This window comes from Schistocerca serialis, chromosome 8 (genome assembly GCF_023864345.2).
Source record: "Schistocerca serialis cubense isolate TAMUIC-IGC-003099 chromosome 8, iqSchSeri2.2, whole genome shotgun sequence".
Lineage (NCBI taxonomy): Eukaryota > Metazoa > Arthropoda > Insecta > Orthoptera > Acrididae > Schistocerca > Schistocerca serialis.
In genome coordinates, this window is record NC_064645.1 from 484,290,114 (window position 1) to 484,318,086 (window position 27,973).

The window sequence follows — 27,973 nt, forward strand, 5'->3', positions numbered from 1 at the left end:
AACTGCTGTCTTTACAATTGGGCATAAAGTGTCCAGCAGTGTTGTACACATAAAATTATGTTTAAGGTTCCTGGATTAAGCTTTTGGCCTGCATTCAGAGAGATTTTTCCTAAATATGGAATATTGCACGATTTCTTGTGCTCTTGAGATAATGGGTTGAGAATAGGGTAAAGAAGAAAGTACACCTGTTTTTTTCTGTTTTTTGTGCATTATGGAGTCAACCAACACAGGAGGGCAGCTCACTGTCTGATGCTATGAAAAGGCAACATGTTTATTGATCACTGGTGTTGAGAATTGGCACGTGCAGTTCAACTGCACGACCACCAATGTTATTTATTCTTTGTCTTTACTTGTTACTGTATGTAGCCAGAGATATCACTCACTCATGTTTTCCTGTACGCTGTGTTTGTTAAGTTTGGAACCAAAAATCTTGTCATAAGTCCAGATAATTCCATATGTCTCTTGAATTTTGTGACCTCAGTGTATTGGGTCAACAGCCGGCAATACCTGTTCTAATCAGAGTTTCAGTAGAAACTTTTAGTGACCATTTTATGAAGTACAAGAAAAATAGGTATGAACTTGTCATTTGAATAGAAATGTTTTGAAATATGTCACTAATACATAGCCATTGGCAATCAGGAATCCCAGACATATAAAAAATTCAAACTTAATGAATCTTCAGTTTAAGTGCTTGATGTCAACTCATAGTTAACTTTTAGTTGTATTTTATTTGCTATATTGTATGCCGTCATTAGTGAAGTTTTTCACTTGGTATTCTCTTTCTTATGATGTATTTATTAGTGTATTACTGAAGAATTTGAAGTGCAGATGATCTGTTATTCCATAAAATCTATTAAATAACCATCATTTTCAGAAGGTGATGAAGCTCAGGATGGTCATACAGAAATGAAAAATAGTACGTGCATCTACCGCAACACAGAGCCAAATCTTGTGTCTTTCTACAATGACCAACACATAACTGAAGAAGTTGTAGAATTTCCTCCTGGATCTGTCCTGGTAAGTTTCCAAAAATATTGTGTAGCTAAGGTTTGCTTAGTATGTAGAATATCTTTTGTCAAAATTTTGGCCTTGGCAGCCAGAGACTTTGGCCTTTTTTGTGCGAGTTGCACTGGTGTGTGTGTGTGTGTGTGTGTGTGTGTGTGTGTGTGTGTGTGTTTAATTCTGATGAAAGCTTGTTTGGCCAAAAGCTTGGTTTGACATTCTTTATGTTGTGCCGATCTGCATCTCGGCATCTCCACTATATGGTGAGTAGCAACTATCCTTTTCATATTGTCATTATTTGATCCTGGATTTTCCATTGTTTAATTTTCTCAAAAGTTGTAATGCCAGTAAGTTTTCAAATGGTATAGAATAAATTTATGACTTATTTAAGGACAAAAAAAGCAGCTCAATATATTTAATTCAGAAATAAAACAAATAACCTCCTTCTGAATTCTTTTATGGTTCCTTTCCTATCAGCTAATCCACCTGTGAAAGCAGCCATATCACGTTCCAGCTCTTCTGCAACCTGAGCACAGCATTTTATGGGAGAATGACCATTAATGAACTATCCACCTGAATGAATGGCCACTTCCAAACTGTGACAAAAACTAGAGTTAATCGCCCAATGATAGAATACGCTGTTGGTCACAAGGTGCTCAACTTCAATGGGTGCTTCACAACTTTCTCCTGGATCCTTTCCCCCAACATCACCTTTTCTTAACTGCAGTAATGGGATTCACCCTTGTAATACATTGTGTGACCATGCAGTCCTCCTGGCCTCAGTCTCCATTAGCCCCTGCCCCACACCTACCTCCATCTCCAGCTCCACTACATAAACTTAGCTTCACTACATAAACTTAGCTTCACTCATCTTGTAGTCACACCCTCTTCTCCACTGACTCCCTCTTCCTCTTTTCTGTCTTCCCATTATATTTAACACCTCTACATCAATGTGCGCCATGCAAAACTTCCCCTGCAAGTGTTAGAGGGAGCTCTCTGGCACCACATTGTTGTCCCACACACTGTCTGCCTCTCACTACCACTTGTCAGCTGTTCTTCCTCAACCCTCCTTCTCACTCTTCCTCTCCTCTTTCCCATTAGCTACACCATCTGACACAATCCCTAACCCCATTGAGTTGATGTTTTATAGATACTGGTAACTATTTTCTTTGAAGTCTAGCAATGAAATCATGTACATTTTGAGTGACCGGTAGCAGATAAAGAGCAGTTATTTAAACTAATTGAGGAAGCAACTGATTTAGTCAGAATGGTAGTGTTCCTGCTAACATTTAGCTGCTGTCATAATTGATCACATTTAGCTGGTGTTATAATTTATTGTTATTTATCTGGTGTCATAATTTATTGTTAATACAGTATACATCTTAAGTTTCTAAGAGTTAAAGTATGTGTGAATGTGCTCCACATCTGTGAAGGTGTTCCTTCTTTGTGGGATCCATGGAACACAATTAATAAATGAATGAAACTTGTATTTGTCCATTTATGCTTATAGGGCAACTGAAACTGCATATTTCTGCTTTCACTTATATCTTTTTGTGGAATTAGCACCTTGTAAATATGTAAATGTACTACTTATTAACATCTTATGGATAGTTATTTATCAGATACACATTTGACAGAAGGTCGAATGAATTAGCCTTCAATTAACTTCACTAAAAAAAATTGGTATTTCGTACCTGTTCATTACAGAAATCTTTTCAGCCCCCATAAAGCACTTGCAGAAAATTCCAGTATTGCAATTTTACTATCTTTTTTTATTAGAATTTACCTTTTGATAAGCACACTGAAATATCCCATTGTACACAACTGATAGGCATTGTTTCTCTTAGGGAGTGGGAGGAGGAGAGGGAAGACAGTTGAATGTCAAGTGCCATACACTGTGTGCTGCTAACTGTCCACTGTACTAGCCTTTGTCCCTGGACATCGTAACAGAGGGGCATTTTAGCATACTGCTCTTCAAGCCATTAATGCTGGCTATCACTGGAGTTACAATTTGTTGATAAAAACTTTTATTTTAGATGGTGAAGAAGAAGAGAACTTCAGCAAATAAACTACTATTTCAGAGACAACTCTAGATGTACAAGTTTTAGTAATAATATTTTATTATATGTCTGTGTAAAATATCTGTTACCTTAAAATTTAAATTTGATATAAAATTGGTATCACAGTCCTTAATACATATTGATAGAAAAATAAATAAAATCAACTTTATTTTCCTCATGTGTAGGTATCTCGCTGTGTTGACATTGGAAAATATGCCATGATTGGTTCAAGTCACAGGCGTTGTATTGGTGGAGAATGGGATGGACAGAAACCTGTGTGTTTTGGACTGAATCAACAGAATGACTATGCTTGTGAGTTAGTCAGCCTACCAAAATTTCTTTTAAAATAGACTAATACATCCTTGTCATTAGTGAGTTCTCATTAAGATGGATATCATCAGTTTTACAAGTAAAATATTTGTAATGATCAGTACAAGTTTGTTCAGAAAACAAATGTGTTTACTGAGAATTTTTGTACATTTAAAGTCATGACAAGGAATCTTACAAATACTTAAGCATTTCTACATCATACACATTAATATTTCCACTAAAATTCTTCTACTTCATACATACATTTGTCCATTAACAGATTTGGCAAATACCTTTGAAACTCCTTAGTGAGCAACTCTCTCACTGACAGTGGTAATTTGTTATACAGCTTTGCAGCAATATATTTAAAGCTGTTGTGGTATTTGCTCTTTCTTCTATGTTCCATGTTTAGGCTATTAAATATTATGAAAATGATAGATTGTTGCTCACCATATAGAGGACTTGTTGGGTTGCAGACAGCCACAACAAAACGACTGCTGTGCGTTTTGCTTTTGGCCAAAAGGGATTCTTCTGAAGTAGAGCACACACATGCATTCACACAAACAGAACTCACACACACATGACCACTGTCTCTGGTTGCTGCGGCCAGACTAAAATGAATAGCAGTCTTTTCATTTTTCTGCAACTCAACACCTTCTCTATATAGTAAGTAGCAATCTATCTTTTTCATAATATTGTTGTTATTCTATCCTGGACTTTCCATTGTTTGATATTTAGGCTATTTTTATATTTCTTGTTGTAGACAGTGCTTCTGCATGGTAAGCTCGGATCAGATTTTTTTTTATTTAAAGAGGGAAAGCTCTTAACTTAGAGTGATTAATCTGTTCATATCCTTGAAAAGTGTCTAACATGGTTCCAATGCCAATGGTTGACTTGAGTTATTATTTTGCCACGTGAACGCACTCTGTGCATCAGGCGAGGTGCCCACAGAATAACTCCAATCACCAAATTTGAATGGAAGAATGCGTAGTAGGAGGACAATCGTTATCATCTACTGATGAACACACTCTGTGCATGATTTTGGATGCCCTCAGAATAATAAGAATGCATAGTAGGAGGACAATGGTTGTTATTTACTAAATAAGTGTATTAATTTACACAATGGGATTATCAGTCTGAACAGTGTGATACACAGCTCCACATTCCATACCAACTTGGGATCCATGTGATTTTCCAGCAGTTTTACTGAGTCACCCTCAATGTTAGGAATAAAAGTTAACAGTTTCAGTTTTACTATTATTTATCATAAATCTGTTGGGATGAGCCAGTTTGCAAACATTTTGACTATAACATTTGTTACCTTATTTACCTTACCTGAACATTAATTACTAGTCACAAGAGTAGTTTTGCCAGCATATATTAGAGACTTTTATGGCACAAGAGAAAGTAAATCATTCATATATATCAAGAACAGGATTGGTTCAAGGACAGAACTGTGTTGAACCCCTCTGGGAACTTCTAGGGCACTTGGTTTGTTCATAATGGCAATTTCACTCCTTCTGGATGTGGCATTGTCGTGCAACAGGATGAGTCCATCCGACAGCATTTCTGGGCATTTTGACTTTATGCCACTGACAGTTTCAGCAAAGTGTCTTCATAGCACTGATGTACAGGGTGTGGTGAAAAATGGACTGATTTGGATACAACAAAACAGGTCCAGGATTATACTGTGAAACATTTTCAGTCACAACAATGAAATCCCTTAAGTATTGCTATTTCATGCATCATTCATGTTTTGAAAATGATCTCATGTAGGTGACCACCATTGTTATGTTGAGACTCAGACAGTCTGTGATGTAAATTGTTCGAGGCACATTTGAGCATCTGTATAGGAATGTTCCTGATTTGTGCACAAATGGTATCTTTCAGTCCCGCAGTTGTGTGCAGACATTTAGCATACACTCTATGTTTCAGGAACCCCAAAAGAAATTAATCACAGACCATTTAGTCAGGGAGTCTGGGAGGCCACAAAAGTCCACATTTCTTGAAATTATGTGGTTACCAAGCACTCTGCACACTGCTGCCATTGAAATTTGAACACAGTGTTATGTAGCATCGTCTTGCGGAGACCAATACTTGTTTGCAGGAAACTGTTCAAGTTCAACAGCAAGAAATGTGTCAACCATGGCAGCATATCACTGAGATGTGATTGTGGTTGCCCATCCATGTTCATCCTCAAAAAAGAAAGCCTGATTTTGCAAACTGAAGAGACTGTGCTCCACATGGTGACTTTCTGGCTGTGTAAGGAGCGTTGATGGAGTTCATGAGGATTACCTCTGCACCATTAATGAGGGTTTTGTTTGTTGCCATAATCATTGGAATGAAATGAAAATGTGCTTCATCACTCATCCATAGCTAATTTAAGAAGCCTCCATTGTCCCTAATTTTAATCAACAGCTCAACTGATGGAGTCATTCACTTTTCATAATCACTCTCATTGAATTGTTGTGCAGCCTGTTGTATCCTGTACAGTTGCAACTTCAAATAATTAGATGATACTCTGTGCACACTATGACTGGACGTAACCACTATTGCCACACTTTGCCTCACAAAATGCTTTGGTCTGTTGGTTAGAACGCTTCACACCTCCTCTATTGGTTCCTGTGAGTGACAACTTTAATTAGCCTTACTGGTGATTTCACCTTAAGTATATTTCCTGTTCCTTCAAAGATTTTCACTGTATATGCCAATGGTACAGAATCATCCCATCATAGCTTGGAGTGAAGACAGTATTCCCTTCTAGAGGCAGCTGTCATGGTCATCATTTTTGTAAAAGGCCTGCACAGCCTTGGCAACTTCAGGCCCACTCCAGCACTTCATTTCAGCAAATGACAAACCTACCTGAAACATATGACAAATATTCAGTGCTGCCAATAATACCATTTCACTTTTAGAGATGAATTGAAATAGCCTGTGCTTCTGCCACATCCTTTACAAGATGGTGCAAGGCAAGGAGACATGCTTGCATGTGTCTCCCTTGTAATGCTGCCTTGGAGGGGATCATGAGGGGTACATACCAGCTGAACAGTGGAATAATCTTTTATAAATCAGTGCAAATACTCAGCTGTTTCGATGACATATATACAGTTTCAACAACATGGTACCCTCAATAATGTTGGGTAATTATGGTTTTGAGAGAGATTAGTAGTTTAAAATATCTGGCATCAACAGTGACCCATTCAAATGAGACCTCTTATCAAATTAAACAAAGACTAATAGTCAGTGATTTATAAAACACTAATAATAGCAGTTCTTACATATACTTTGGAAACTTTTTGGAAACTTGGTCATTAACATCGAAATATATTGGAATGCTAGATGCCTTTGAGAGAAGGATACTTCAAAGATTCACTGGTCCAACCTGTGGTAGAGGAAGATGGAGGAGCAGGTACAGTCATGAGCTGCACGCTGTTTATAAAGATCCACCTATTAGAAGAATAGTGAAGTCAACAAGATTGAGATGCACCAGGTATATGGCACTGATGAGTGATACAGAGGTTATTAAATGGAAATCCAGGGGGCAAAGAGGATGGGGCCCCTCCAAGAATCAGACAGATAGAGGGAATCATGGAAGACCTGGCAGAAAATGGGCTATAGGGAATGGAAAGATTGAGCTTTGGACTGTAATAACTGGCAGAGAGTTGTTGAAGAGGCCAGGGTTCACTATGAACTGTAGAAGGGGAAGGAAGAAGGGTGAAGGAAGAGGAGTGGAGAGGTCTCAGAAAGGGGCTCGATTTTGTGAAAGTCAACCAGAACCACAGGTCAGTGGTGACTTACTGTACGGGGTGAGAAGGAAAGACTGCAGTAAGTCTTTCCTTCTCATCTCATATGGTAAGTCTCCTCTGAGCTGTGGTTCTCGGTGACTTTCCCAAAATCTACCCCTTTTCTTAGACCTCCTTTTCCTTCACCCTTCTTCCTTCCCTTTCAACCCTCCTGCCTAAAGAAGGAGCCACTGGCTCCAAAAGCTTGCCAAACACAACAGTATTTTATATTTGTGTTCTGCTGCCACTTGGTGAGTAGACTTTTTTGTCCATCCAATTAAATAATTTTATCAATAATTGATTGTTTTCATTGTTGTTTAAAACCAGTATGTTATTTGATTTTGCATATGTGTTGATAGAAATCTTTGTTAAATTGTCCTGCAGTCTACAAAAATAGCATGTAAGTGAAATATATGGAAATGAAGTTCACCATAATGTATGGAATTTTCTGTGGAATGTTTTTTGAGAATCTCGGACATTAAACTCAGTAATAATGATTTTTTTTTACAGTGGAGAAACCCCCAACAATACTTTTTCGTCATCAGTTAGGCCCTATAGCACAGAGCAATGACGGACGGCTAATAGTATACCCTGGCACAATATTGCACATGGAATGTCTCTGGATACGTCGATTTGGAACTCCTAAGTGGGTTATCAGTCACAATTATAGGTAAGTAAATACTGACAAGCATAGCTGCTTAACTGAAAGGCAAATGCAAGTATTGTTTATCTGAAGTGTTGCTTCTTGTTTCTTCTTTGTTAAGAGTATGTTTGACTTATCAGTTAGTTTCAGGTCATCATCAGTAGATTAAGAAGTATGGTTTGCCTTAACATAGCATTGCCTGCATGGGTGAGAGGATTTGTATGCTACCATTGTGCAGAGGGGCATGGCTGGCAGTAGTGTAGCTACTCTTAGGGCCACTCAAGCTGGTTTGGCCTATGTGGAAGAGTGAGATGAAGTGTGGCTCACAGTGCCCGTTCTTCCTTTATTGTATCCTAACTCTTCCCATTGTCTGAGAGTTATGGACTTTGTCAGTACTGGTATACAAACTGTACTGGGGAAGGGCACCTCTGAACCAAGTTTTGGAATTGGCTTTTCTGTTAGAGATGAGTATGGTACAACCAGAAATGAACAACTAATACCAGCATCCAAGCTGACTCCACATGTCAGTTGTCGTCACTCCTGTGGAACTGGCCAGCAAGGGTGAGAAGGTGGCACGAGAAAGGCCAAGCTTGCTGGCATGGGAAATGCATCCCAGGTGCAGTAACATCCACAAAAAGGACAGACCACCCACTTGCTGCTATGTGGAATTAACACAGGTGGCAGCACTTCACCGATTATGAGTTTGCACAAATGGACTTTAGTGTGGGCGCCAGAGGTTCCTACAGAGGGCCCACCAGAGGTCCACTGGACAGTCATCACCTGCTTCAAGCTGGGCAACCCCATAACAGGTACATGAAATGTATTTGCTGTTGCAAATATGGACAACCATCAGCTGTATAATGGAATGACTACAATGAAAATTTGTGATGGACCACGACTTGAACTTGGATTTCCGTCAAGCTGCAAGCAGTCGCCTTACCATTTGGCTATCGAAACTTCTATATGTCGTCAACCATATGTTAGAACCTGTACTCATACATCCATTATGTATATTTCCTTGCAGAGGAGACATTTTACGTGAAAGTCATTTGCTCAGGGTCAGCTGATAAATGAGGTATTGCAGTGCCTGCGTTATTCCAAATTATGATGCAGTGCTCCTTCAGACATGCCTGTGATTATGATGCAATGTTCCTTCATTTCCATATATTTGCATGCTTGCAAGCATGTATGAAGGACTGTTGCATCCTAGTTCAGAGCAACACAGGCACTGCAATGTCATATTTATCTGCTGACACCATGTAAACAATTTTAAAGTAAAATGTCTCCTCTGTATGGAAATATACATAATGAATGTATGAGCACAGGTTGTAGGTATATGGTCGATGGCATATGGAAGTTTGGATCTGACTGTGAGTCATGCTGTGGTAGCCAAATGGTAAGACGACCACTCGTGATAAAGAGGAAATCTGGGTACGAGTCCTGGTCCGGCACAAATTTTCAGTGTAGTCATTTGACTATACAGTTGGTGGTTGTCCATATTTGCAGGAGTGAATACTCTTCATGTATTTTATAATGGCTGTAGTCAGCATGCATGTCCAAAGGAACATTGCTTCATAATTTGGAATAACACAAGCACTGCAGTATCGTATTATATTGAGACCCAGGTCAGGGATTGGGATTAATTCAAGGAAAGTGCATGGAAGAGTGGCCCAATGTGATGTGTCATTTTACCATTCCCAAACATTTATTTCTTATTAATAACAATTCTATCATTAGCCAACTAACAGTTATCAAGGTTCTTGCCAAATTCATATAGCTAATTAAGGTTTTTAAATTAATGTCAGGAGGCTTAAGGACATTTGCATTGCACATAAAACTACAAATTGTACTTGAAGAACACGTCAACTGTGCAATACAATGGTGGCCTGGTTACAAGGAGTTAAATGATTAAATAAACTTGTGGGAGCACTCTGTCCCTGTGACTAGTATCACAACTGCGGGCTAATCCCAGAAGGACATAAGCTCAACAAATGTTAAATAAAATATATAAAATTTTGTTCTTTGGAGCCTGCAGCGCAAAATATGTCTTATAATGGCATGATTGTTATGAATATCAGCCAGCTATGCTGCTCTTTAAATGGTTTTATTTTATAAATCATTCACAATGAGCTCATTTCGGCATTAGAGTGCATACACATTTCAACTGCAACAATAAGCCCCAGGCGTATTTCAAGGCAAGAAATTACACAAAAGTACATATAACGTTGGTATCCAAAGTAAATTAGCCGCCTCACCACTAGGAGGTACATAATCACATCAAATTTTCCTTTTATTAACAATACTAGGGAGTGTAAAGCAAATGATGACGTATAGACAAGATACAGCCAAGCTGGACAAACTGTACCCATGTGTAAAAATCAAAGCAAACAGTAATGGTTCACTGATTAGCCACAAGATTGTGCACATAAATCAAGTTAAGTACTAAATAAACTACGGGTCCCCTAAAACACTATTAAAATGATAATGGCACTGAAAACCCTATCTTTTTAAAGAAATCAAGAAACTCAGTGCTCAAGTTTGCCCAAAGGGTTTTATCACATGTCTACAAGGGCCTTACAATAATAGAAACAATGAGTAAGTTACTTTCCCAAAATCACTAAAGCCAAGTACTAACCTGGTGGCACCCTCATCATGGCACGATACTAAAAGAAAGAAAATAAACTACTTAACTTGAGGCTGGAACAGGAGATCTGCAGAAGCACGTGTGGCCTGTCCAAACTTAGTTCTTGTGTGATGACGAGAAAGCTTCTGAAGCAGAAGGAAAATACGTTGCTGCCCCAGACCAGCAGAAAAGTAGTGTGTCAAGTGCTGCCAATACAAGGCTGTCAACGTATACCAAACAACAAACAGCAAACAAGTTCGATAGAAATTACCATAGGTAGCTATACTTAAGTGGTCAAGTAAAGATTATTTTCAAGGTAACCAACTATTAAAGCTGCAGTATAGGAGTGGCTTGTTCATAAACATTGCAAGTTAATCTTTCTAGAAATAGCAAGAAATAATGTACAAAGTCATTTAAAAGAACAACCATATAATAATCAAACAAGATTAAATGAGTCAAGGTATAGCTTTAATAGGGTCTCTTAAGGACTAATAGACACCGTAATTTGGATACACACCGAACGGCAGATGGCCAGTTATAATGTACACCCATAAGCCGAAGGGCTCCTCAACATGGAGTAAGAGAGTAGCACGCACACACACGTGACCTACGTGTGATTACCTTTAGGCTGAGTGCACACAACTTTAGTTACGGGCCAAATCCAATAACTCACCCCAGAGAAGGCCATAAGGTTGACAACAAACAGAAATTATCATCAATAGTATCAAATAGTCAATGATGACAAATAACACTTTCAAGTACCAGATTAACATTGCAAAATGGCACTTACAGAATCTCCAAATTCATAAGGGGTCACTGAAAGGCATAAAGGAATTGAATTCCTGACTAACTCACACCAGGGCAGAATTAACAACCTTTAAGTACACTACTTACAGAACAGTCTTCATACATAATTTCAAATAGATATCAAGGAGGCCAGTAGCTCCAGGACTCCAGGTGGGCACAGGATAATAATGGTGTCCTGCTCATAGCTGCTGACAAGTTCTTCAATACATCTCAGTTTATTTAGTGCACCAAAATTGACTGATGCACTTCATAACAAGGTTGCACATGACAAGAGCCACTCTTTGCCAGCTAAACTCTCCAGTAACAACAGTCAACGCTGCAGGACAACGTGGGCGTCATAGCCCAATGGTCAACGGTTTCAACTCAGTGCAATTGCTAAGATGCCGAGACCTACGCAGGTATACCCATCCAGGCCCTGAGGGAACACGTAACCAAGTAAAGATGATATGACGAGGGTCAGAATCGATGGAACGCACACACAAGTGGTGCCAGTAGGATCGTGCATGCGCCCTCAGAGAAGCCACCACAGCTCACATATGTGTACCAACCCAATTAGTTACTGGTCCATCCTGGTGCCAGTTGTTTCATTTGGGGGTACAGAGCACTAGAAGCAATTACTAAACTGTCAACACCTGCAGAAATAAAAGAGAAGTATTATCCAAATCACTGTGGTTTGCAACATGGAACATACACATAATGACACAGGGTTCCCCAGACACATGTGGGAGCTCTCAATATCCACTCAAATTAGCTATAATATATGTGGGTTTAGCTGGGCTTAATGTTACGAACATCTCAACAAAGTGTGGCAGGGAATGCATCTTGGTGAGCATCAGTGCATTCTAGGTGACTTCAGTACCTGTATTGAATGCAGTTCTGCTACTTGCTCAGACTGCCTTGACATATATGGAGTGGGCAAGATGAATAAGAAATCTTCATGGTGTCTTGAATTTTCTGCCGAGTACCACTGTGGTACTAACATGTAATTTAAAGGCAAGATGAGGCACAGGGTTTCTTGGATGCACCCTCACTTTAATCACTGGCATCAACTAGGACTCATTTTAGGTAAGAGGAAAGATCTCCATAATTTTCTCCTCATGTGCCCCTTCCATAATACTGATTGTGATATTGTTCATATAGTAGTAGTGGCAAAAGTGTGCTTCATGCCTAGAAAAATTCAAAATTTAAAAATCTTTCTCAATCAAGGTTAGTCCTTGCGAGCTAAGGACTCTACAACAGTAGAAATATTTGGTTATGGAGTCCAGCTTCCAAAAATTCTCAAAAATGCACGTTTTTTGTGTTGATATACAATAAAATTTGTGGGTGATGTATTCTAGACAGAACTGCAAACCACAAATGCTGATCTGCTACAAGATAAAATATGTATCCAAACCACTGGTACCAGTAACTTAAGATAGTTTCTTATAGTTTCTTATGCATCTGAAAATTCTTAAAAATAACCTGTTTTTCATATAATTGTGAAATGAATTTAGAGAATAATTATTTTGAATGAAGATAGACTACTGTCCTCAAAAATTTTAAAAGAATACAATTAAGGTTAAGCCTATAATTGATGATAAGTTGCCCCCACCCCCGGTAGCTGAGGGGTCAGCGTGACAGAATGTGTTTCCTAAGGGCCCGGGTTTGATTCCTGGCTGGGTCGGATATTGTCTCTACGCAGGGACTGGGTTTTGTGTTGTCCTAATCATCATCATTTCATCCCCATCAACGCGCAAGTTGCCGAAATGGCGTCAAATCGAAAGACTTGCACCCGGCGTACGGTCTACCCAACGGGAGGCCCTAGTCACACAACATTTACATTTATTTACAATACGAGTTTACTGCGGCACTTGGGAATCTTCGAAATTTCACAATATATCACAATACAAATGAGTATTGATACAATCAATGAAAATTATGAAGAAGTGACACAATCAGTGAAATAAGCAAATCTAGAACTTCATGTCAGCACATGGTTTTTGTACACACATTATCACCTAAAGGAAAATTCTGAAATCTGGTTTCATACTTAAATAAACGTGTTTATTGGATAGATTTTTCACTTAGCTGATTTGGTGCACACCTCTATACTGGCATGTCGAAGAAGATCACTGCAGCATGAGTTTATCTTGATGAAAGTCACAAAAATGTGCAGCAGCAACAAAGTACGTCTTTTGCCTGTTGCAGCTAACAATGCCATCTGTGAAACAATCATGCCATGTGCCACCTCTGCTACAATCATTGGACAGCTTTTTGTATTGGTATGACTATGAACCAACTGTCCAGCAGGACAAATGGCCACCACCAAACTGTAGCCACCCCATTGCATGCCAGCAGGACAAATGGCCACCACCAAACTGTAGCCACCCCATTGCATGCCAGCAGGACAAATGGCCACCACCAAACTGTAGCCACCCCATTGCATGCCACAATCATTGGACAGCTTTTTGTATTGGTATGACTATGAACCAACTGTCCAGCAGGACAAATGGCCACCACCAAACTGTAGCCACCCCATTGCGTGACATGTAGCTTAACATAACATGTTTGATTCCAGTGGCTGCTTAGCAACCCAGGCCATCTAGATCCTCCCATCCATCACCAGCTATCTTAAACTGCACAGATGGGGGTTATCCTTACAACACATTCTCTGCTCCAGAAATCATCCCTGCCTTAACCTATGATAAACAGTTGCCCCTACACCCTCCACCCAACAGTTTCTATCCCCTGCTGTCCTCTCACAACCTCATAATTCATATCCCCTAACTCTCATTGTGGGCCACTCTCTGCCAACACACCCATCAGTCTGTTGCCCTTCTCTGCTCTTCTCCTTTTCTGCTCCTCATTCCCACACACTTTTCTCCACCATAACCTCTTGACACTGCATCTAGCAGTCTTATCCTAGCACCGTATGGTTCCTGCACACTCCACATGTTCTGTGCTATCCTTTCCTCCTTCCTCTCCCCACTTTGGATTGCTGCTTCCTTTTGCTGCAACACATTTGCATTCTGGCTAAAGCAGCCGGGGATGGTGATCATGTGTGGGTGAGGTGAACTTGATTGTGTGAATGTCTTCATGTGTGTGTTTTACTCGCTGAAGAAGGTTTTGGTTTAATGCTCAGATGTATAACAGTATTTTCATTGTCTCTGTGTGCAGCTCAGTGTGTCATATTTATGGTCAGTAGCAATCTATCATTGTCACAATATTGTTAATATTCCAACTTGGACTCTCCATAGTTTAGATTCAAATTCATCCTATGTCTGGGTACCTAGTCTGTATGTTTGTACCTTCATTAACAGTCTACTGTGGGGCGCCGTGTAAAATGCTTTCTGTAAATCTTGGAGTATGGAATTTGTCTATTTCCCTTCATCCATAGTTCACAGGATATCATCTGAGAAAAGGGTAAACTGAGTTTTAAATGAGTGATGCTTTCTAAATTCTAAATCTATGCTGATTTGTGGACAGAAACTTTTCCATGTCAAGAAAATTTATTATGTTCTAACTGGGAATATGTTCAAGAATTCTGCAGCAAACTGATGTTAAGGATATTGGTCTATAATTTCACTGGTCTGTTATTTTACCCTTAATATATACGGGAATAACCTGTGCTTTTTTCCAGTCACTTGGGACTTTTCACTGTACAAGAGAGTCATGTTAAATGTAAGTTAAGTAAGGGGCCAGTGTCATAGACTAATCCCTGTAAAACCAAATTGAAATGTCATCTGGACTTGACCTATTTGTTTTCAACTCTTTCAGTTGCTTCTTGACAGCAGGGATGCGTATTACTATGTCCTTCATAAAGGAGTGTATGTAACTGTCAAATGTCAGTGTTTGTATGATCCTCCTTCTTGATGGATTTCTTAAAAACGTGAAATTTAAAACTTCTGTTTTCCTTTTGCTGTCATCTGCTGCCACACCAGACTGGTCAAAGAATGACTGGATAGAAGCCTCAGACCCACTTTTGATTTTATGTAGGACCCGAGTTTTCTCAGGTTCTTGGAAAGATCTTTTTGCTAAGGTGTGACAGTGGTAGTTGTTTTATGCTCCACACTACGCTCTTTTTAGAGACACAAAAATTTCCGCTAACTTTGGCCTATCATGATTTGTGCATTCTTTTTTGACTTGAGAGTGCAACAGTCTTTGCCGCTTCAGCATTTTCCAAATTTTATTATTAATTCACAGTAGGTCTTTCCCATCCTTAATTCACTTACTCAGTACATACTTCTCCAGAGTGCAATTTTCAATCCATTTAAACTTGGCCCGTAATTCCTCTATGCCCATCATAGTGGAAGTAAATGATGTCCGTTCATTGTCTGTCTGGAATGCCAACAAGTGCTTATCTGCTGTTTCCAACACAAATACTCTCCTAGCCTTCTTGATGGATGTATTAACTTAGTAACCTTTCATCGATATGTGATATCAGGGTCACTAATCCCTGTCTCTGTACTGACACCATCGATAATTCAGGCCTGTTTATAGCTACAAGGACTAAAATATTTCCATTGTGTGTGGGCTGTTGAAAGAGCTGCTGAAGACAGTTTTTGGGAAACATGTTCAAAAGTACTTCACAAGATTGCATGCCCATATCACCTGCAATGAATCCGTATGCATCTCAGTCTATACTTGTAGGAAAAATATATCTAAAAACAAAGATGATGTGACTTACCAAATGAAAGTGTTGGCAGGCCGACAGACACACAAACAAACACAAACATACACACAAAATTCAAGCTTTCGCAACAAACTGTTGCCTCATCAGGAAAGAGGGAAGGAGAGGGAAAGACGAAAGGATGTCGGTTTTAAGGGAGAGGGTAAGGAGTCATTCCAATCCCGGGAGCGGAAAGACTTACCTTAGGGGGAAAAAAGGATGGGTATACACTCGCACACGCACACATATCCATCCACACATATACAGACACAAGCAGACATATTTTGGTCTTTAAATATGTCTGCTTGTGTCTGTATATGTGTGGATGGATATGTGTGTGTGTGCGAGTGTATACCCGTCCTTTTTTCCCCCTAAGGTAAGTCTTTCTGCTCCCGGGATTGGAATGACTCCTTACCCTCTCCCTTAAAACCCACATCCTTTCGTCTTTCCCTCTCCTTCCCTCTTTCCTGATGAGGCAACAGTTTGTTGCGAAAGCTTGAATTTTGTGTGTATGTTTGTGTTTGTTTGTGTGTCTGTCGACCTGCCAACACTTTCATTTGGTAAGTCACATCATCTTTGTTTTTAGATATATTTTTCCTATGTGGAATGTTTCCTTCTATTATAACCATATCAGTCTATACTTGGTATGCTTAAGTCTCCTCCAGACACTATTACATGATCTGGGTATTTCCGCACTGCTGAGTGTAGACTTTTTTTGAATGATTCTAAAACTGTCATGTTGTAATTAGGTGGCTGGTGAAAACATCCAGTAATTAACTTGAATTCACTTAGATCTGTTACACACATCCAGATAGCTTCACAGTCACACTCAAATTCAACTTCAATAGAGACAATATTTTTGTTGACTGCAGCGAACAGTACTCCTCCTTACAGCATCTAATCTGTTTTCCTGATATACATTTCATGACTAAATATTTCAGAGCTTCCTACTTTGGGTTTCAGTCAGCTCCTGATTCTGAAAATGACCTGAGCATGAAAGCTTGTGAAGGCAGACTTTATATATTGTGTTATATTAATACAGTAATGTAATTTTAGACAGTAATTTTCATATTCTTCTAATTGGGTTTATAAATTGCACGAATATAAATTTTGATCAGTTGTTTGGGAAATGTTGCTATGGTCTTTACTTCACTTACTGTCTTGAAGGGTCCTGGCTATAAATGATGAGTTATTGTGAAATTAATGTATTCTATTACATCTATGGTATTCAACCATGCAGTGGCCAATTATTAAGTTATAATTTTATGGTGACATGCCGGTAAATTTAAATCAGTTTGAACAATTCTGTTGTTGTTTACAGAAAGTATCCAGAAGGATGGACGACAGATCCAGGAAGAGACTCACAATTGGAATATCGCCTAAGTATTTATCATGCCAGCCGTGATGATTCTGGAGTTTTCACATGTGTAACTCCAACTCGTCACACTCACGCAGTTGAAATTGTTGTCAAAGGTCAGTAATATTTAGCTTAATTATCAGTTGTTCTATTATTGTTGTTGTGGACATTTTAGTAGTAAAATGTGCCTGATATTGGACGAGCTATGGCAATTACAAAATCACATTTCATCTTCAGAATTTCTGGATTGTTCAAGATGGTGTCTTAGCCACAGCACATTTGAGAAGTGTCATAGCCACAGCATATTTGTGAGAAATATATGTGCCCCAAACACAAGAATATGATATTTCAGTACATCCCTTCTGGCTACATCATTGCTGTGCTTTCTGAGTCATTTTGCTCTGATTAAATATTTAGGGTGATCACATTCATTCCCTGTATTTTTTTAATTGTTTTACACTAAAAATCTTATTGCTAACTCAAATGCTACTACAGTTCTGATGCTGAAATGTGATTTGGATTAAATATTTCAGCTTATTGTTTGAAAGATCATAATTTAATTTTCCAAAACACATTTCTGAATCAGTATTTTATTATCTCATTCTGTACATACGTAAAACATATATAGGAGACTGAGCAGTACAAACATTGAAACTGTGACAAAATTATTATTAATAAAGTTTTACTTTCAGATAACTTAATTCCATATTGTGGAAGGTTCTCCCTTTTAATTTAATATAAATTTTCATAACCATGTACGGTGGAGTCTACAAGTAAGTTTTAATCTGTGAGAGGGAAACATGAAATTTACTTTGTTTCTAGTAATGTCCGTATGTTGAAAACACTGTCCTATATAATATATGTAAACACTAATTCTGAATTACTATGTATTGAAATTTTAAAACAGTTATATCCCTCAATAATAGTTTGTGTGATTCTCTAGGCATAATATTACACTTTTTCTAATAATAGATTTTTGCAATAATAATATTTTATTTACACTACATGCATTCCTGCAAAATATGATTCCCTGTATTATGTTTCACTCAAAGTAGTTGTGATAAACCATTTTCTTGTGTTTATGTCACTTACCTAGGATGCTATTGTCATTGCAAATGCAAGGCTGATCAACTTGTTCATTAAATAGTAAATTCATCCTTGGATATTTACAAAATATTTGTTTTATTTAGTACTAGTAAAAATAATATTTAAATGTGTGTTGTATTACTTCAAATAGGAAATTATTTGGCTCTATGAGGTGATATATCAATGGGTTAAGATCTTAAAAAATCTTCTGCTGGGATGAAAATCACAGACCCTTAAGGATGAGATGAGGGTGAGAAGATGGTGACATCTAAAAATAGTTGACTGAACTATATTAATGTCAGATCTACATTTTTCTGGGCTGCTGAGCTGACTGATGACAGCCCCTATAACATTTATTAATTGGAGGTAGGAGTGGTTGTAATAAAGATTGACATAACTGTAATGTTAGGGTGCAGTTTTGATTACATTTGATAATGACTTTTACTATCTAGAAATTGATACTGGTGGACTCAGATACCCATAGCACTCTGAGTGATGGGAGAGTGAAGATGAGGGAAGAATGGGGGTGACATGCAAGCATAGTTATGGAATTCATGGAAAAATTCCCACCAGAATTTGTATACATGTGACTTCCTATCTGGGAATAAGTACTGTTGACATCAGAGTACCCTACTATGACTGTTTGAGGGATAGGGAAAGTGATGACATGTACTCATTACTCTGGAACATCTGAAGCAATTTCAACCACACTTGGTATGAATATGAAGTATCATCTGTTAAAAAAATTGGGTGGGGGGATTTAGAAACCCCTACCACTGTTAGGAAGGGAACTGAGGATAGGAAAGAGGTGACATGTAAAAATTATAAATAACAACCATATTAGTACAAAAAACATATTTTTGCATTATTAGACTGATTGGTTAAAAAATGAAGAAATTAAACAACGGTTTCAAAGAGCATTGCACAAAGATAGCGATGGCATATCCACAATAAATAAGGAAGCGGGATGGGAGGAGATCAAAAACGAAATAGTTGAAATAGCAAAAGAAAATTGTCTCGTGAAAAGAGTAAGAAGACATCCATGGTGGGACAATGAATGTGATGAGAACCTGGAGAAGAGACAGAAATTGTGGCAGAAATGGAACTCCACAAAAGATCCTCAAGATCTTGACAATTTTAAAATCCAGAGAAGAGAAACAGCTAAGCTTTTCCGTAATAAAAAAAGAAGACAATTTCAGGATAACCTAGAACAGATTGAGGAAGACTTTAAAAGAAATAATTCTAGAGATTTCTACAAAACTTTTAGAAAACAGCTAACCAAATACCAATACCCAAATTTATGTTTTAAAGATGAAGAGAACAAGCTAGGTTTGACAAACAAGACTAATTGTGAAATATTAGCAAAATATTTCGAGAATCTACTAAATTGTGAACCACCCAAAGATAAAATGAGTTTTGAAAACCACCGAAATACTAATACCGAGTCAAAACCTCCAGACGCTGAAGAAATAAAACACATAATACACAGTCTAAAAAACAATAAAGCCCCAGGTGAAGACTCCATAGTACCAGAAATCCTAAAAATAATGGATACCAACCATATTAGTACAAAAAACATATTTTTGCATTATTAGACTGATTGGTTAAAAAATGAAGAAATTAAACAACGGTTTCAAAGAGCATTGCACAAAGATAGCGATGGCATATCCACAATAAATAAGGAAGCGGGATGGGAGGAGATAAAAAACGAAATAGTTGAAATAGCAAAAGAAAATTGTCTCGTGAAAAGAGTAAGAAGACATCCATGGTGGGACAATGAATATGATGAGAACCTGGAGAAGAGACAGAAATTGTGGCAGAAATGGAACTCCACAAAAGATCCTCAAGATCTTGACAATTTTAAAATCCAGAGAAGAGAAACAGCTAAGCTTTTCCGTAATAAAAAAAGAAGACAATTTCAGGATAACCTAGAACAGATTGAGGAAGACTTTAAAAGAAATAATTCTAGAGATTTCTACAAAACTTTTAGAAAACAGCTAACCAAATACCAATCCCCAAATTTATGTTTTAAAGATGAAGAGAACAAGCTAGGTTTGACAAACAAGACTAATTGTGAAATATTAGCAAAATATTTCGAGAATCTACTAAATTGTGAACCACCCAAAGATAAAATGAGTTTTGAAAACCACCGAAATACTAATACCGAGTCAAAACCTCCAGACGCTGAAGAAATAAAACACATAATACACAGTCTAAAAAACAATAAAGCCCCAGGTGAAGACTCCATAGTACCAGAAATCCTAAAAATAATGGATACCAACCTCCCACAAGTTTTGGAACATATGTTTAAGAAGATCTGGGACGAAGAAAGAATTCCTGAAGACTGGCAGTGTGCCCTGATACACCCACTACACAAAAAGGGGGATAAGATGAATGTTAATAATTATAGAGGGATCTCGCTACTACCAGTAGGATACAAAATTTTGTCAAGGAAATTACTTCAAATCGTGGAGCCAGTTCTGGATAAAAAAATAGGTGAATATCAAGCAGGTTTTAGACAAGGTAGATCCTGTGTTGAACAAATATTTAACCTGAAAACACTAATTCGTTACAGAATCTCAAGAGGCCAGAGATTTGCAATAGTATTTGTAGATTTCAAAAAAGCATACGACTCGGTAGATAGAGAAACATTACTGAAAGTATTGGAAGAATTTGGGGTCGATACGAAAACAATTCAAATTATCAAACAGACGCTAACAAACAGTAAGGCCAAAGTTAAATTTATGGGTGAAATTTCAAGGAAGTTCGAAATTAAAACAGGTGTTAGACAAGGTGATGGTTTATCCCCAATCCTCTTCAACTGCGTACTGGAAAAGATATTGAGAATATGGAAAGAAGAACTCAAAGGCACCAAGAATGACATCAGAATTGGAACAAAAAAAGAAAAAATAGAAGTGGACTGTTTAGCTTTTGCAGACGATCTGGCAATAATTACAGAAAACGAAGAAATAGCTCAGAACTACCTGGAGAAACTACAAGAAGTTTCGGCCAGAGCTGGACTGCAGATTTCATTTGAAAAAACCGTGTATATGTCTAATCATAGAAATAACAAGAAAAATCTTATTACTAAATACGGCAATATTAAGAGAGTAGAAAAATTTAAGTATTTAGGTGAAATAATTCAAGTGAATGGTTTAGACAAGAGTGCAAACCAGGCGAGAGCAAGGAAAATGGAATTTGCTTTTCAAAAAACCAAAGACATATATAACAAAAAAAACATTTCGATTCAAGCTAAATTAAGACATTATAAAACTGTCATTAGACCAGAATGCCTGTATGCATCGGAGTGCCTAACTCTTAACAAAAAGGGGGAAATAGAAAACATGGAAAAGAAAGAAAGGAAAATTTTGAGAAAAGTATTAGGACCGAGAAAAATTGGAGAAGAGTACAAGCTAAAGAGTAATAAGGAAATATACAAAACTATTGAGAAAGTGAGTGAGGCAATGCGTAAACGCAGACTAACGTTTTATGGTCACCTGTCGAGGATGGATGGAAACAGACTAACAAGAAAAGTGTTTGAACATAGTAACAGGAACGAAAAAACCAACAATAAATGGATACAGATGGTGAAAAAGGATTTGGCCTATTTTAATGTCACCCGTGAGTCAATCAGGGACAGGGAAAAGTTTAGACAAATAGTGAACGAAATTAAGTGTTTTCCAGAAGAAACGAAACTAAAGAATAATAACAGGAAATGGTCGGAAGAGCGGAGGAGGAACCACTCGAAAATGATGAGGAAATATTGGGAAGAGAGAAAAAAAGATCAAAAAGCCGGGCAAGTGAATTGTTGAACGTGGTCCAAAGATGGCCGAAATCGAAAGAAGAAGAAGAAGAAGACTGATTGGTGACAGTCCCAAAGACATTGCACGCCAATGGGATTTGGTGAGTGTTAGAGTGGTGATGAGAAAAGGTTAACCCAAGTCAGGGCTGCTAGACTGACAATTCTGGTCACTATTGACCCATCGCAGTGGATTTGTAGATGGGAAGTGGGTGTGATTTGTAAAATGTAATTGTGGAATGTGTAGAGCAGATTCACCCAAACTTGATACGCATATCATTTACTGCTATGTTCCACTGCTGTCCCAAATAGTCCCAGGATATTTCTATGAAGTTAGGATTAGATAAATTTTGGAAATTTGTGGTAAATTCCTATGGGACCAAACTACTGAAATCATTGGTCCCTAGGCTTACACACTATTAAATCTAACTTAAACAAACTTACGCTAAGGACAACACACATACCCATGCCCAAGGGAAGACTCGAACCTCCGATGGGGCATGCTGCGCAAACCGTTGCAAGGCACTTCAGACCGCGCGGCTAGGATTGGATAGTTTACTGAAGCAGTCGAGGTGTGATGGGTTGCTTGAGGGTTTGTCGGATGAACTGTGGTCATCCTTGGAAGCTGGGAATGTTATCAGAATGCTCATTGTGGAGATCTAGAAGGAAGGGCTACACTTGGTCACTAATAAGAATGTTGAAATAAATATTGTGGTTCATGTTTGTGGTAACCTGAATGAGTAAGCCCAAATCAGGGGATTTTTTTGGGGGGGAGGGGGTGGTATCACAGAACCACATCCAGCCTGAACTTTACCCTCCACATGTCGCGGATTGCATGCCTCATTGCAAGGTGTCTGTCCGCAAAATCCATTCCATGTAGTTCACTTCACAAGGTTCACTCAAAACTGGCTTATATGAATCTCCATTCTCAGACAGCAGCAATTCCTGTTAAATTTGAAACTGATTGTCACTCACAAGATATGACATTCTTCTCTGATCTCTGTCAGTCAGCCTTTTTAAGATCACTGTTCTTGTGCTGTGTTAGATGTCTGTTAGTCATATATTATTCCATGTATGCATGTTGGATGGTCTGCATTGATGCAGCACCAACAAACTGAAGCAAATTCATTCACTGCTGGGTCATGGGCATTCCAGATGTGACACTGTAGCTCCGTTCTACGATTCTGACATGTCCCCACATTGACATGACATACTGTGCCCATTCCATACAACAGAGCAGCACATATCCCCACTTCACATCTATGACTTTTCTTCACAGTGAATGGCTACAGGACCACCTCATAGCAGTTCTAAATTATCTGTAGCGGTCCAAATTGATCAGTGTGTCTTTTTAAGGAAGTCATTAATACTTTGTCTGGTGAGATTATTAGTGCTGTATCCAAAAGGCTTCTGGGTTGTTGGCTGGTCAGTGTTAGTTCTGATGACATTTCCCCCTAACTTCTGTGTGGAACTATTCTGTCAAGATCATAACCTCTTCTGTTACAAGCTATTATATTGAATTTGTGGTTTTGCAGTTTCTCAGTGTAGGATCATGGTTTGTCACTTACTGCAAGCGTGAACTCCCTGATGTGTTTGTGTCTGCAAATTTGAATTTCATTTCCTGTAGTGCAGTATGTATTATAAATCTTGAAACAACAAGTGACAGACTTCCTTCAAGGCATAATTAATACTTTTCCTCATAACACTGACAATCTCCAAAGTGTTAAGCTCACCTCCATACAAGAACACAGCAGTCCATATAGCTTCTACCACAATGCTACAACAAGTGATTGAATTTGGCTGTGCCCTTCTGGCAGATGCAGTGTCCACTCCAAAATAATATATGATTTATAAAAATAGGAAACAATGGAAACTCCAAGTTGGAATTCCAACAATGTAAGGAAAAAAATGGATTGCTAATTACCCTATAGATGACATTGGCAAGTTGCAGACTGGCACAACTAAAAGTCACTTACACATTTGCTTTCAGCCACAGCCTTCATCAGAAAAGGAAAGACATACATATTTATTCCCTCAAACCAGCACACCTCACATGTACCTGAACCGACATCTCTGGCAGCTCGGACCAGTCCAAAAGCTAGTGTGTAAGTGTCTTTTAGTTGTGCCTGTCTGCAACTTCTGGTATCGTCTTTCAGGTAAGTAGCAATCTGTCTTTTCCTTACATTGTTGAGCTTCTTTAATAAATATGAGCTGACTTTGTCAGTTCCTTGAGGCTTGCACATCATCCATTGTTCAGTGATAAGAGATTACAGGAGATGCATGCTACCCACATTATGGAAGGCACAGGTCACAAAAAATCTCATGCACCTCTGTTGTTTTATGTGAACTTTGGACTCCAATATTTCAGTTTCATCATATAAAACAAAATATGACAGACCTATGCATCTTGTTTATAATCTGTAGGATATGTTGCATTTATTTGTAAGTATAAGTCTTTGGTAAGAATATGGAACTACTGTTTCCTGATATTGATTTATCAGTATTTATTTTTCTTTCAGCTGTTCACTGTCCTCCTATTCCATCACGCAGAGGCTTGAATGTGAACACGCTTAATACCAAGATGAATACAAAGATTTTGCTCTCTTGTGCAAATGGAAATTCACTCATTGGTGCACCAGAGATTACATGTCTTCCATCTGGAAATTGGAGTGCACCAATACCCATCTGTGAAAGTGAGTACCTAAATCAAAATTGTTACAGGTGGAGAGAGAGATAACTAGACTGGCTAATATTTACCTTGATGAAACAGCAGTACATGGTACTGCTAATATAAAAGCTTACATAAAAAATAACATTCCTTACTTTTGATATTATATAGTCCTCCTTTAGAGACCAAAGAGGGATTGGGTGATTAAACACTTAAAGAAGGGAGGCAGGCACTCAGACTCTAGGATAAGAGTTGTGAGGATGAGAGGAGACAATAGTGAATAAAAGATACTAGAGAAACTAGCAAGTAAAAAATATTACATTGGTAAACATTGCCAGCTTTGGTTTATTGATGATGAAAGGGACAGAATGAGAAGTGGCGGGGCTGGAGTAAATGGTAGTGGGTTGATGCAAGAGGTAAGTTGTATAGTGGTATTCTGCGCTCCAGCCTGAGCTGCCACAGTTGTCAGTCATGTGTGCATGAGGTGTGCTTGCTTGTGTGTATGAATGGTGTGTGTTTCTCTCTTTCTCTTTTGCTGATGAAGGCTATAACCGAAAGCTTTGTGTAAGTGTCTTTTAATTGTGCCTATCTGAAACTTCACGTCTTCTTTATGCCTCTTCCTACACTGTTGAACTGGGTGTAGTTACCTTAAAGCAGCATAATACGCTGTTGAGTGATAGGGCTTGGCCAGAAGGTAAGAAAGCAGTGTTCACAGTTGGAAATATGCATAATCTTTTATTTAAATAAAAGTATATGACCTTATGATGTCAGTAAAATAATTTTAAAAATAAATAAGAAATTAAACAAATTGTCGAATATTATTCGAGCTAGTGAGATTAGCAACTGACATCAGCAGGAAACCTTTTAATCAGTTAAAAAACAAAGCAGTTTGTCAAATATTAACAGGTATTTGAAGTCAGCCAAGTGGCTGATTAATAATCAAAACCTTAACATTTACAACATTTTTCAGCTGGCTTTTTAATACATCATCTCAAGTGATCACAGTGAATTTGATAACAGTTAACAGTAGAAACACAATGTGTCATGTCTATTGGTGACATAAGTTCAGAACCAGGTGAAGCTGTACAGATACAATTCAGCCCCACAACAGGCAGGATAACTCGACTGACAGGGTGTGTGGTGAGAACTCACCACCCATGGGTATGGGGTATGCTGGTGTGGTGAGGCACGTGCCTTACAACGTGAACTACAACGAACTAAGAACCAACCTTACAAAACTAGTAACAGTGCACTGCCTAACAAAGGGTGACACAATTTCATTATAACCATTTAAGAGCCAAACATATGTAAATAAGAAACAAACATTGCCCAATCAGCAGATCAAGTGAAAGCCACAAAGTACTTAACAACTGGATTGCACTGTGATTACATGAATGAGAAAACGAATAAGGCTTACTGTCCCCAAAATTAATTGGCAAATTATGCAGCAGAAATAATCATGAAACACGATTTTGAATAGAAGAAAATTCAGAATTGCTGACTTATAACATGTTTTGCAGTAAAACACTAGCTGTAAGTAATGAATCGGGCAGCTCTTGCTAATGTAAACTGCACTATTTCAAATAGCTAAGCAACCAAATCTCAGATGTCAGACTTGGTTTACCAGACTGTGAGTTACAACTACAGTGGAACAGTACATTCTTATTTTAGCAGAATTTACCACAGAAAATCTCAGGGTGGGTCAACTAACAACACCCAAAAATTTGTTACAACAACTTAACTAAATCACTACAGAGTAAAGGTGCTCTGATTAAATCAGACTGACCCCACTAAAAAGTTTCACAAATGCTTACCTGAAGTGATTAAAATGAAAAGACACTGTGATTAAGTTAGACTAACCCCACAAAAATGTTTTGTAAATCCTTAACTAAAACGATTACAGTGAAAGGCAGTCTGATTAAACTAGACTTCACTGTATTTAAAAAGAACAACAACACACAATTCAGCACTCAACACGGTCCATGGTAAGCCACCTGAAATATGATCAATTTAATAAGAAGGTCTGATTAATGTAACCCCATTAAATATGTAACACAGACCGTGTGACTTTCACACATTTCACAAACAGTTGTGACTAATCTCTGTAATGAAACAGAGTTGCTTCCAGTAAGGTAAAGCTCAGTTCAGAGTGAACGCCTATAAACATCAAGCACAACAGACCTTCCAGGAAGGAGAAAGTAGTTGCAAGACTACGACTTTAACAAAACAATCCACAGAAGCCACAGAAAGAGCCTAACAAAAAATGAATCAGTAGCAAAATGGCTCTCAAAATCTCCACACGCTTGGCACAGGCAAATTTCCAGAGTCCCAAGCCACCAAAGTCAACACAAAACACCTTCTTCATGGGATGAGGTCTGTGCTCTGTAAAAGCCATTTAATATCACCTCCAGGCAGCAGAAGTAAACCAGCCTCACACTCCACAAGAGCTTCTTCCAATTCAGTCTGCAAATTCGAACTGTCAGCCTTCATGCTGGTCAAAGCTGCTTGCGTGGAGAAACACCAAAGATCATGAATCACTATTGCAATCTTGTGGTCAATTGATTGATGTGAGCCGGTACTGCTCATGTACAATGTGCGTACTGCAAAAACTCAGAAATGAGTCCCAGTACAATCACAGGAGCTATATGGTGTGGTAGCCTTCTATTCCCCATCCCTGAAGAAGGTTCCCATTTTTACTGGAAGAGTGTACTTTTGAAGATATAAGGGCTGAAAAGTTTTGCCCTCTAGAAATTACTAGAATATTCTAGAACATTTGAGAACATTGCAGAACATTTGAGAGTACTTGAGAGCATTCCACAACATTCCAGAATATTCTGGAATGTTCCACAATGATCTGGGATGTTTGGGAATAGTTTGTAACATTCTGGAAGATTCCAGAATATTCAGGAAAATCCAGATCATTTGGAATATTCCAAAACACTCTCAAATGTTGTGGAATATTCTGGAAAACCTTTTGGTATGTTCTGAAATTTGCCACAGGTGGGGCTACCCATTGGTGGGTGTATATAAAGCAAGACCCATTGTGGGTTCAAACATCAGTTACTTCTCAGTGATGAAGGGAGGAACTGAAAAGTAGTGCAGTGAGTGTATAAAAACAAACAGTGTAGTGTGAGTAGTCAAAGTGATACAGTGACTGAAAGTAAATCGAAAATAAAGTGTCAAAAGTGT

At 38.3% G+C, this 27,973-nt stretch overlaps 1 protein-coding gene across 1 annotated transcript in view; it reads left to right on the forward strand.

The window, feature by feature from the left end:
- Positions 1 to 27,973, forward strand: part of LOC126417086 (uncharacterized) — a 206,759-nt gene that overhangs the window by 153,661 nt on the left and 25,125 nt on the right. The window contains exons 14-18 of the mRNA XM_050084980.1: positions 875 to 1,017; positions 3,248 to 3,374; positions 7,664 to 7,823; positions 17,196 to 17,347; positions 24,636 to 24,809. Of these exons, the coding sequence (XP_049940937.1) occupies positions 875 to 1,017; positions 3,248 to 3,374; positions 7,664 to 7,823; positions 17,196 to 17,347; positions 24,636 to 24,809 (756 nt within the window). The remainder of the gene's footprint in view (positions 1 to 874; positions 1,018 to 3,247; positions 3,375 to 7,663; positions 7,824 to 17,195; positions 17,348 to 24,635; positions 24,810 to 27,973) is intronic.